This window comes from Eublepharis macularius, chromosome 3 (assembly GCF_028583425.1).
Source record: "Eublepharis macularius isolate TG4126 chromosome 3, MPM_Emac_v1.0, whole genome shotgun sequence".
Taxonomy (NCBI): domain Eukaryota; kingdom Metazoa; phylum Chordata; class Lepidosauria; order Squamata; family Eublepharidae; genus Eublepharis; species Eublepharis macularius.
The window spans coordinates 1,589,505-1,600,645 of NC_072792.1; the positions used below are offsets into that span (position 1 = coordinate 1,589,505).

The following is an 11,141-nucleotide window of genomic DNA, read 5'->3' on the forward strand; positions in this document are numbered from 1 at the left end:
AAAAGTATTTAAAAAATAACGTGCTACTGGACCCAAACCGTCCTCTATAGACCAAGACGGCTACCATCTGAAGCTATCTTTACTAGGGACTTTTCTTAAGTGTTAAAACTGTGTTATTACTTTGTATACAAAGATTTTAGAATGTATATCCAGTACTTGGATTTTACAAATTGCTCTTGTATTCTACATTTAATAAAAACTTTTGGATCACATTAGCCTAAGTAAATGGTTCCCTATATTTTGTTCACAGTGTTATTAGGAAGAACTTTAATTACTGTCTGTAACTTGATTTTAACCTTTTTAATCTAATTGTTTTTAATTTTACTCTATTAGATCTCCTGATGAAACCATCTGCGAAACACATCGGGCTCTAAAAGGATCAGTTGTAAGGATCTGCCAAGCAACTCTCAAAAGACTTCACTGCAGACAGTAAAAGAACTTTATTGAAAAGCTGCTAGTATCAGGAGCTTACTCCCTCTTTGCCAGGAATAAGGTCCACATGCAAGCATCAAGCATATATGAGCTTTCACAGCGCAGACAAATTCTAAGATCCCCCCCACCCCACCCGCAGTGTCTAATGGTCAGCTAGCCTCAGCAGGAAAACATCTAAGCGGGGAAACAGCAGAACTGATGTATGGGATTTTGAAGGTCGTGATGTCTGGGAACTACTGGGTGCAGTTCAGAAGAGCCTACAGGTAACAGCCGGAACAAACGCCCCCCTTGCATAGTTTCACATGGCGGGTCTGAAAGGCAAGGCGAGTAACAGCTGCAGTCCAGTCAAAGAATAGCCTCGGCACTTAACCATAATCACAGCATCCAGGAACAACAGGGTGTTGCTGGGTATGGCAGGTGATGCTGAGCACCTGAAATCAATAAACAACTCTCCTGTTGCACCTTGCTCTGGTCTTTTTTCTTAATGGATCTTACTGGTGTAGCCCTATTTTTCCTAACTGTTGTTGTCAGTCCCTGGCATACAATAATCTCAACTCTTCTACCGTTTGTCATTTTATTTTGTGCAAGATTAGATTTCAACTACTGTTTAGCCCTCAGCTTTCTTCCTAATCCTTTTCTTAGTAATCAAAATGCTTATATTGCTTAAAGGCATTCTGTTTTTACCTTCTATCTGGCATTTATCCAACTGAACCTGGACTTTCCTAAGTATAACAACTTGTGCACTTCTGATTTCTAAGAAATGTCAACTCTCTGCCTGTAAGAAGAAAAAGCTTCCTTGGTCTTCTCAGTTCTTTAATGAAAGTAGCCTCTTTAGCATATCAACATCTGAGTTTTCAAAATCAAACATCTTTACTACCAATCATACTTCCATTTCTCCCTTCATTTAAGCTGTATGAATTTATAATTGCTGGGTCAAAATTCCTTTCCAACAACCATTTGATGAAGTCTCACTACTTTCTAGTATTAAATTCAATATATGATTTCTTCTTGGAAGTTGGATGCCAATTTAATGATTAAATTATTGTCTAGTATGTTCCTTTTGACAAATAACTCAAACTTGTTCACTTGTAACTCACTTGTGAGACTTCTCTGGAATATTTTCTGCATAACTCATCTATTCTCATAAACAGTGACTGTATATCTGAATTCATCTGCAGTGAAACAAAGTAAACATTACCTAAAATTTCATTACTTCAAAGCATATTAATTACTTGAAAATCTACAAGAATAAAGCTGCAATGCTATTCACATTTACTTGAGAAAGTCCCACAGAACTTACTACTTAGTGCCTTAGTGTCTGCTCATGAACCTAACTAATCTTGCAATCAGTTTTTGTGATCATTTCTTGAATAGATGATAATAACAATATTCAATTTATATACTGCCCATCAGGACATCTTAGCGCCTACTCAGAGCAGTTTACAAAGTGTGTTGTTATTAATCTTGTGACAATCACCCTGTGCAGAGGTGGGGCTGAGAGAGCTCCAAGACGCTGTGACTGACCCAAGGTCACTCAGCTGGCTTCAAGCGGAGGAGTGCGGAATCAAACCCGGGTCTCCAGATTAGTCCTGCCACTCTTAACCACTACACCAGATACCACTGACTGTGCAAGCACAGAAAGCAAGCAATGTATTCAATTGAATCTTACTGGGCAAGAGCAAAGAATGATGAAGGCAAGTGATTTCATGCTTTATACAAGCTGATCAGTTTAATGACCTATGACCCTGACAGACAGTGCCCCCTTCTCCACTAGATGAAATCATTTAAATGAACTGGGGGAAAACAACCTTGAGTTGCAATGACCAAGTTACCGGACAGACCTCAAGATGATCAATACGGTAATTCCAGAGGAGTTAGCCATGTTAGTCTGTAGTAGCAAAATAGTAGAGTCCAGTAGCACCTTTAAGACTAACCAACTTTACTGTCGCATAAGCTTTCGAGAACCACAGTTCTCTTTGTCAGATGCATCTGATGAAGAGCTGTGGTTCTCGAAAGCTTATGTGACAGTAGAGTTGGTTAGTCTTAAAGGTGCTACTGGATTCTTTACTATTTCAATACAGTAGTGTTTTTGCTATGAAGGAAAATCAAGGTGACCCAATCAGGAGTTTGCCTTGGATGTAACTGAGGGAATTTGAACAAAGCTGGGTGAACCCAATCACTATAAAGTTCTCAGCATGCCTAGCCACCACTACTAAAGTAGCAGCCTATCTCTGGTAAATCCAAAAGCGCTAAGAGCTCTTTGCTGACCAGACTAAACTCCTTTCTACTTACTATTTGAGCCTAAGATCCAAGCTACAAGTGACGAATTACACTTGCCCGGCAAGTGAACAGACTCGCGTGTATTCCTCCCTGTTCACTTGCGCTCCACTTGATCAAATGAACAGGGAGGAATACACGCGAGTCTGTTCAACTGCCAGGCAAGTGTTATTTGTCACTTGTAGCTTGGCTCTTAGTACACAGTCTGCTTTTCCTGGGCAGGTCTCCAAGTTTGGGCTGAATTTGCATTAGGGTTCTAATACCAGCACAAGGCTGAAAAAATTGCAAGAGTAGTAGAAAGGGTCCAATTACAGACATATTTACAAAACTGGGCCCTAGCCCTGTCATCTTATTTGTGGTTAGATTACACTAGCTCAGAACCTGTGGAACTATAAATCTCAGTAATCAAATATATCCTGATGATAAATCACTAAAAGTAAAGTAGCTTTTTCTGTACCTTTTTTGAAAGCATTATTGTACGACAAGGAATTCTGCAAATCACACACAATTCTTTTTGACCTTGATAAAAACAAAGAACATCACATATCTTTTTAACTGATAAATATGCATCTTTATTCTTGAGTGTAATAAATAACAAGTACGCTAAAAGCTTTGTTAACATACATCCATGGGAAATGGGGCTTGCCTGTTAACCAAAGGCTGAGCTTAACAAAACTGTTATTTGGGGACAAGAGGGCAGGAGCATCAAGCACGTTGTGGCCTTGTTTGGAACCAGCAGCCCATAATGGCACCTCCCACTTGGCACCCTTGCCCTCCACCAGGCCAAACAATGCCTGCACAACTGACTTGAGACACACGAGGGCAAGTCAGTTGTGCGGGAACAGCTTGGCCTGCGCAGGCAAGTCACAGTGCAATCCTATGCAGTTACTCCAGTCTAAGCCAACTGATTTCAAGGGGCTTAGACTGGAGTAACTTTGGTCAGGACTGCAGTGCCAGTCATGCAAGCCCTTCTTGGGGGTGGGTGAGTCCCATTTCCAAGAAATGCCAGTTAACCAAGAGTAAGTTAACAACATTTTCACTATGTATAAATTTGTGTTTCATTCCCTAAGGCTTGATTTGGAAATTATTTTTTGATACTTTCAGATTTTATTATATGATACTTATACAGGAAGTATTATAAAAATTTCTGGAAATTCTGAAGCCACAGAAGGGAAAATCAGTGTGGGGGGAGCAGGGAAGGAAATTAGGGGAAATACGTAATACTTCCTTTCCCATCAAATCTAAACTTATTTTGCTACCTTAACAGTGCATCCTTTATAACTTAGCTAGCATATAAAACTGTACAAACTATCACATTTATAGAATTTAAAAGTATAAACGCCTTTGTTTCCTACAAGCAAAAATGCAAACAACCCAATACTAAAGCAAGAGAGAGCTGCAAACTACTGCACCCTGCGCCATATTAGCATACATTCGTTTATTTATGTTTCCTGAGAATGTTCCGCCCACGGAGAGTCTCCCCACACAAGGCCTCTTCTTACACGGGGAGGCTCAAGGGGCTTCCCTCCCGCGCGGCCTCGGGCTCGAGCGCCCGGGTGTGGCCGCCACGGCAGGACGAGCCTCCGCCCTTTCCCTCGGGGGGGTCCCCCGGCGGCTTCTCCACGCGAGACCCCTCGCAGGGAGGCGCGAGGGGCCGCCGCCGCAGGGAGCTCGGCCGACCCGGGCTCGCCATTTTTAAACATCGGGCTCCGCGGCCAGTTGCAGAGAAGCCCCTTCCCCGCCCGAGCCCCCCCCCCGTCCCCCGCCGGCGCCTGGCCGGCCACGGCCTCCCGCCCTGGGCCGCGGGGCCTGAGGCGCCTTCTCTCCCCGAGCCGGCCCCGGCGCGCTCCCCTCACGGAGGCAGGCCCCGGCCCGGCCCGGCCCGGCCCGGCCCGGGGTACCTGAGGGCAGGCAGCGCGGGCACAGCAGGTGGCCGCAGCTGGTCAGGCGGAGCTCGGGGGCGGCGCCGCGCGGCCGCTGGAAGCAGCCGTTGCAGAAGGGCGGCGCGGCCATGGCGGGCGGGCGGGCGGGAGGGAAGGAGGGAGGGAGGGACGGCGGGCGGCGCCTCAGGGCCGCGCCGCCCGACGGCTCTGGCCAGGCCCGCGCTCGGGAGGACCCGCGCCGCTCCCGGGGGCCGCTGCTCTCGGCGGAAGGGGCCGCGCAGAAGCGCCTCCGACCCGCGCCTCGCTGCGGAACCGCCCGCCGGGCTCGAGGGCGCCTCCGCGTCCCCAACGGCCAAGGCGGCGGCCGCGCGCGGAGCAGCGCCCGGGAGGAAGGCCGCGCGCCGAAGCCCCCGAGCGCCGCTGCCGAGACGGGCCGGGAGGGAGGCAGCCTTTGAGGGCGGTGGGCCTGCGCGGTGCTCGTGGCCTGGCTGGCAGAAATCCGCCTGGCAGCGGGGCACAAATGGGCTCTGAGCATTAAAAAGTTCATAGTTGTGTCTTTAATTGTGTCTGTGTGTGTTTTCTTGCTGCGGTGGGGCACGGGGCCGTCCTGCTCTTTGGGTTGCTGTCATTCTGAATGTGGCTCGGCCCCTGTCAGAGACCCGCAATCTCCAGACTGCGGGGAATCTTGCAGGGTTCCGCAGGGCTCATCTTAGTCCGCCTCTATGTAAAACCTTTAGGAGAACATTAGTGGCTACGGAACTGGACGCCGTCAAATACAGATGGCGCCCATCTCTATCTCACCATCCTAATCACAGCAAGATGCAGTAGAAACCTTGGGTTGCTGCCTGACAGCTGTGATCAAATGGCTGAAAGCAAACAAATTGAAACTGAACCCAGACAAGATGGAAGCCATGCTCATTGGGAAAGCAGAGACCTTGAAAGGCATTGTGCTCCCCTTGGGGCTGGACTAAATCCAGCGCTTCTGCTGGAAAAGCAAGTTAATGCAGCTGCAAAAAATGTTTTCTTCAACCTCAGTCTAGCCTGGTAAATGACCCCCTGCCTTGACGCAGTTATTCTGGCCACCTCGATCCATGCCATGATACCGCCAAGAGTACTGTAATGCATTGTTCATAGGTTTCCCTTCTAACCCGGAGACTCCAGAATGCTGTGCAGAACGCTGTAGCTCAGTTATTACTGGGAACATGGAGAAGAATGAATATTACTCCCATTTTGCAGTCTTAGTGAGCTGATGAAAAATCTCAACAACCGTCTCTGCCATAAGTAAACGTTGGTCTCCATCATATTTCAACAAATCAGCTCTAGTAAGCACCCCCTTGCTCGGATCTTCAGTATTAGATCACAAGTTAGCCAGAATTAGATCAGTCTCCAAGGATTGCCTTAACTCTCCCCCGGCAGCAATATGTGGAGGTGGGGGGGGGGGCAGAAGGAGAGATATGAATACAGTTATTTTCTGCTGTTTCTAAGGGCCCCAATCTTTTATCAGAATGCAAAGGAGGGTCACTCACCACATCAGTCAAGAGTATATTGTCTATTTTCAGTTGTTTCTGCGGTTTAGAAGTAGCTGGGGAATCCTGGGAGTGTCTTCTGGGACGCTACTTGTTACCTTTTTTCTTCATAATTAGTGAAAGTTCTTATTTCTTAACTCATTTAACTCTCACTTCTTGCTTTGATTCCCCTTTAACAGCACCTCCTTTTCTGAGCTGATTATACTATGCCGGACTAAATGGAAAGGATAGACTAAATAAGTAAGGGTTTATTATAACTTCCCAAGTTTTCAGCCAGTCTTCTCTTGCTTATCTCGCTTGCTTGTCAAGGACAGGGGTGATAAAAGTCCACAGCTCTTCAGTAATTCAAGGTATTGGCTATTACGTACGAAACTCCTCATGGCCTTGGCCCGGCATATTTATGAGACCGCCTCTCTCCCTATGCTCCACCTCGGCCGCTTTACTCATCTGAACAAGACCTTCTGCAAGTGCCACCTTGCCTGTGGGCAAAATCAACAGCTGCCCAAACATATGCATTCCCTGTGGTGGCCCCCATCTTACGGAACGGCCTACCTGAAGAGGTCAGGAAGTTCCCACTCTCTTGGCGTTCCATAAATGATGCAAAACTGAATTATTCGATATGGCTTTTTTTACTCAGGAGGGTTGTACTGTAAGGAAGTGGTCTCAGAGGGATGCATCAGTAGAGGGACAGGGACCATAAACGTTTCTGTTACGTGCTATCTGTTGCTTTGTGTTTGATCCTACTAGGCAGTTCTGTGTTGTTTAATATTTTTAGTGTATCAGTCTTAGAATTGCTTGTGCTCTGTTTCAGCAATTCTTTGACTCTGTATTAGATTTATGCTGGCTTTAAATCCTTGCAAATTTGCATTTATAGGTCTTATTACATTGTTTATTGAAATGTCTTTGAAATTGACTGTATTAACCTCAAACTGTATAATCCGCCTTGAGTCTCAGTGAAAAAGATGGACTATAAATAATTTATTTTTAAAATTCATCGTGTGGTTTCTTCATTGCAGGTGTTGTATACTTTGTTTTGCTTCATGCACATTCATGATGCTATGAATCATTCTTACAACATCATATTAAATTAGTTCACTTAATTTTAGTCAAACTACTATAGCTTAGAATCTTAATATAAATAATGATATGGAATCTTTGGTCACCAATTTGACAGAAATATAATGACTACCAATAAAGTCTTCCCAGTGATTTGCCTGAATCCCAGAATAAGATTCTTCAATGTAATCAACTTCATCATATCTATCACAATCTCCTGTCTGGGAATGAAACTCACACCATTCTGCCTATTGCAAAATATATTTCAGCTGCTCTTAAAATTCAAACCATTGCTATCAACTCTGCATTAGGATAATCAAGAAACAAGCCAGTTGTATTTTAATTTGTTCTTTTAATGTGTGTACATTAGTCTTCTTTTCAATTCAGGTATAATGTTCTGAATTCTTTGTATTTTAACTTTTTATTATTTTTATCTAAAAACCCTTGTGCTACATGTACTTTTCTGGAATAAAGTGAAGTCAAAAGCTCTAGGAACAGAAATTGGCTATCTGCATTTATTACAACCCACCCTGTGCCCATTGAATAGCCAGCTCTAAAGGGATAGCAGAGCAATCCTGAGCAAAGCGAGACCTTTCTAAACCCGTGGGCGTGGCAGTGGGCCTGTAACTCTCAAGGCCTGCACTGTAGTAAGTCCCACGGAGGTCAATGAAAATATGCTTAAGATTGCAGCCTTATCTTGAGGAGGATTGAGACTTACCTTTGAAGATTTTTACAATTAAATATGTTCATACATGTTAGAGAAAGAAGAAAACCTATGCGTTTTTAAAGTTACCATTGATTTCAGTATATTCATTTCCCAATGAAATCAACTAGTCTTTCAAGTGCTTAACTTGGAAGTGGTTGTGCCCACAGCCAAAGAATTACAAACCAGAAATTTTCACAATTATAATAAATATATATGTTTAGAACTTACTAGAAACTGGGGGCGTTTGCATTTGGTTACATAAGCAAACATTGAATGGGCAACAAACTGCTGTTTGCTCACTTAAAATAATCTCCACCTATAAATCTGCATAATGTTGTAAAATGTCAGTCTATTTTATGTGATGCTTAACAGTGCAGTCATAAGAAGAGATATTCTTCTATGCTCATTGAATTCAATGGGTTTTGAAGGGTGTAACTACACTTGCAGTTCAATCCAGAGGAGGGAGGAGTGGTCAGGGACTGGACTAAGAGTCATGTCATTGTAACCTGGACTAACACCAGAATAACCCCCCACACATACACACACTCCATCATGGCCTCCTGATGGTGTGACCAGACACAGGCACAAGTGCAACGTAAGTCCCCGCCAGCGCCAAGAGGGGCCGCCTGGGCGTGAGGTGTGAGGTAGTCGGCTCCCTAAGCCACTCTGGGTCTGGGAATGCCTACCACAGTGCCAGAAAGTTGCACTGCGAAAAATGGTGATGTAGCCCATAGGTGTCCATTGTACAGGAAAAACTCACCCCCCCCATGCCCGCCCCACCCAAGTGGCTCAGGAGAGCACAAGATGTCAACTACCATGGGGACCAACCCACTTGTGCCCCCCCGGTGGCCAAGCCTCCTTCCTGGCAGCCAATCAGTCTGCCACACATGCTACATACCCTCCAGCCAAGGCAGCCATGACACCAAACAAGTGGGGGAGTGGACAGAGCCCCTGACCAAGAACACCCTGCCATGGGGACTTAGAGCACGAGCCGGGAGAGGGTGTACAAGGTGGCAGGGCAAGAACGCACCAGGGGGACTGGGAAGCGTTGACTACTCGGAGGCAAGGAGAGCTGGGTTCTGAATGTCTGCCTACCTACTTTCATTCAAATTCCCTTGCAGGTTATCTGAGTCCTGGGCCCAGAGAGGGCTAAGGGCACTCCAACAGGTAACGAAGAGCGGGGGATCCAGCTGCTCTGGCTCACTTATTCACACCAGCCCCCTCTTTTTCCTCACAGGCACCCCACCTCCAAGGAAGAGGCTCGCTAGCAAGGGGGTGTTGGGACTTAGCAAGTAGGCTGCGTTCAGTCATAGAAGTGTTAAACTATTACTTTGTTACTTAGTCAACTAGTTTGCAGAGAACCATTTAGCTGTTGAGTTGAGTTTCCCACCATAGAAAGGGGTATTTTTATGCTTAATGAAGAAGATCTGGGATTCACTATTGAGCAGCAAGTTTATTTGGGGGCAGTTAGCTAAAAACATATATTAAGGTTTTATTGCCCTTTGTTCAGTCTAAGTCACTCTCTAAGCTCTAAGTCTAACCAACAAGGTGTAGCCAACTAGATAGCTATTCTTTGTTTTCTAACCAATGTAACTTTTTAACCATGATATATAGTAAAGTATTTTCTAGAACTAAACATGGGAGTCTGTTCTTATTATGTCCAATGAGCAACACTGCACTCTGCTAATTAATTCTAACGGGGGCTCAGCCCCTCCCTGCGAGCCTGCATGCTCCATGCTTGCCAAGGAGGCAGACGCCCAAGAAGCCACACTTGTCACAGCTGTTACAGGGTGGATGAATTCCGGTGGGCCAAACCCGCAGCCAGGCTGCCCCCTCAGATAAGGGAGAGGGTACAGCTGCAGGTCAGGTGACTGGGTGCTCACACGAGTAACTCCCTGTCAATGGTGGGTGCACAACCCCTCAACTGGCTCCCTCACAGGATCAGAGCTGCAAGCAGCCATAGGAGCTGACTGTCCAGATGCAAATGAGGAGTACTATCTTGCCAGAGGAGCAGGCATCATCTCATGCCTGTCGCAATGGAGCCGCTGCTGCTGCTGCTGCCACCGCCACCACTACCACTGTATATCACAAACCAGGCTGCAGCTTGCCCGAGGCTTGTCGCCTTGCCAGAAGGGTTAAATTTAAGGTTCTACAGGATGCAAAGGAAAGAGCAGGTTTGGGTCTACCAGATTTGAGATTAAGTTTTGCAGCTAGTTGTCTGGTTTGGATGAAAAAATGGATTTTGTTAAAAAAATAGGGCCCAACTTAAGATTTGGGTGGCATGGATACTTATGGTAAGACAAGATTAAGGTCAATGCAGATTTTAAATTATTATTATGTAAGGCGTGCCATCTTGAGAGTATGGAATAAATACAAACCTAGGTTTTGTTCAAAAATACCTCTCTGGTTATCATCGCAAGAAGCTCATTTTAGAACGAAAATGCTGAGTCCAACTAAATGGTTAACTTACCGTGATTTGTTGGAATTTTCTCGTCAAGTCAAAATTAAACCAAGAGAGGATTTTGCAGCAGAAGGACATGTTTGCCAATGGTTTTCTTATATGCAAATCTTGGAGAGATTTAAGTTAGACAAGAAACATGATGACTTTGAGCAATCTAAAACTGAATTTGAAATTGCTCTTTGTACAAATGATGAACATGTTATTTCTAAAGTGTACAAAATCAAAAAGAGTCCAGTAGCACCTTTAAGACTAACCAATTTTATTTTAGCATAAGCTTTCGAGAATCAAGTTCTCTTCTTCAGATGGAATGTTTTGATTGCTCCCTCCCCCTCCCCCCCTAATTGCCTCTTCCCTCTCTTGCTCTTTTGTGTTTGACCAGTCTCTGTATCAGGCATCTGACGAAGAGAACTTGATTCTCGAAAGCTTATGCTAAAATAAAATTGGTTAGTCTTAAAGGTGCTACTGGACTCTTTTTGATTTTGCTACCACAGACTAACACGGCTAACTTCTCTGCATCTAAAGTGTACAAACTTTTGTTGATGTTTGAGACAGAAGAAGAGCAAGTAAATAATGTATGATTAAATGGGCAGAAAATTAAAGACATGATATATTAATGGAGCAATGGGAAAATATGTGGACGATAATGTTTACATTAAGCTCTAGTATTAAGGAGAATTTCTATAAGATGACGTATCATTGGCATAGAATGTACAAGGATGCCTCAAATGTATGTTGGAAATGGGCTAAACAAGAAGGGACATTTTATCATATGTGGTGGACATGTAAGAAAGCAAAGAGGT

General features: G+C 44.8%; 1 protein-coding gene across 4 annotated transcripts in view; it reads right to left on the reverse strand.

The window, feature by feature from the left end:
- RNF212 (ring finger protein 212) overlaps nt 1–4,746 on the reverse strand; it is a 70,356-nt gene extending 65,610 nt beyond the window's left edge. For 2 of the 4 annotated variants that reach the window (XM_054974671.1, XM_054974669.1), the window contains exons 1-3: nt 4,611–4,746; nt 3,167–3,228; nt 1,530–1,604 (exon numbers count right to left, since the gene is read on the reverse strand). In XM_054974671.1, coding sequence (XP_054830646.1) covers nt 1,530–1,604; nt 3,167–3,228; nt 4,611–4,722 — 249 coding nt within the window. In that variant the 5' untranslated portion in view covers nt 4,723–4,746. The remainder of the gene's footprint in view (nt 1–1,529; nt 1,605–3,166; nt 3,229–4,610) is intronic. The other 2 variants (XR_008596700.1, XM_054974670.1) reach the window with 1 other exon arrangement.
- Between the last annotated feature and the right edge of the window lie 6,395 nt (nt 4,747–11,141).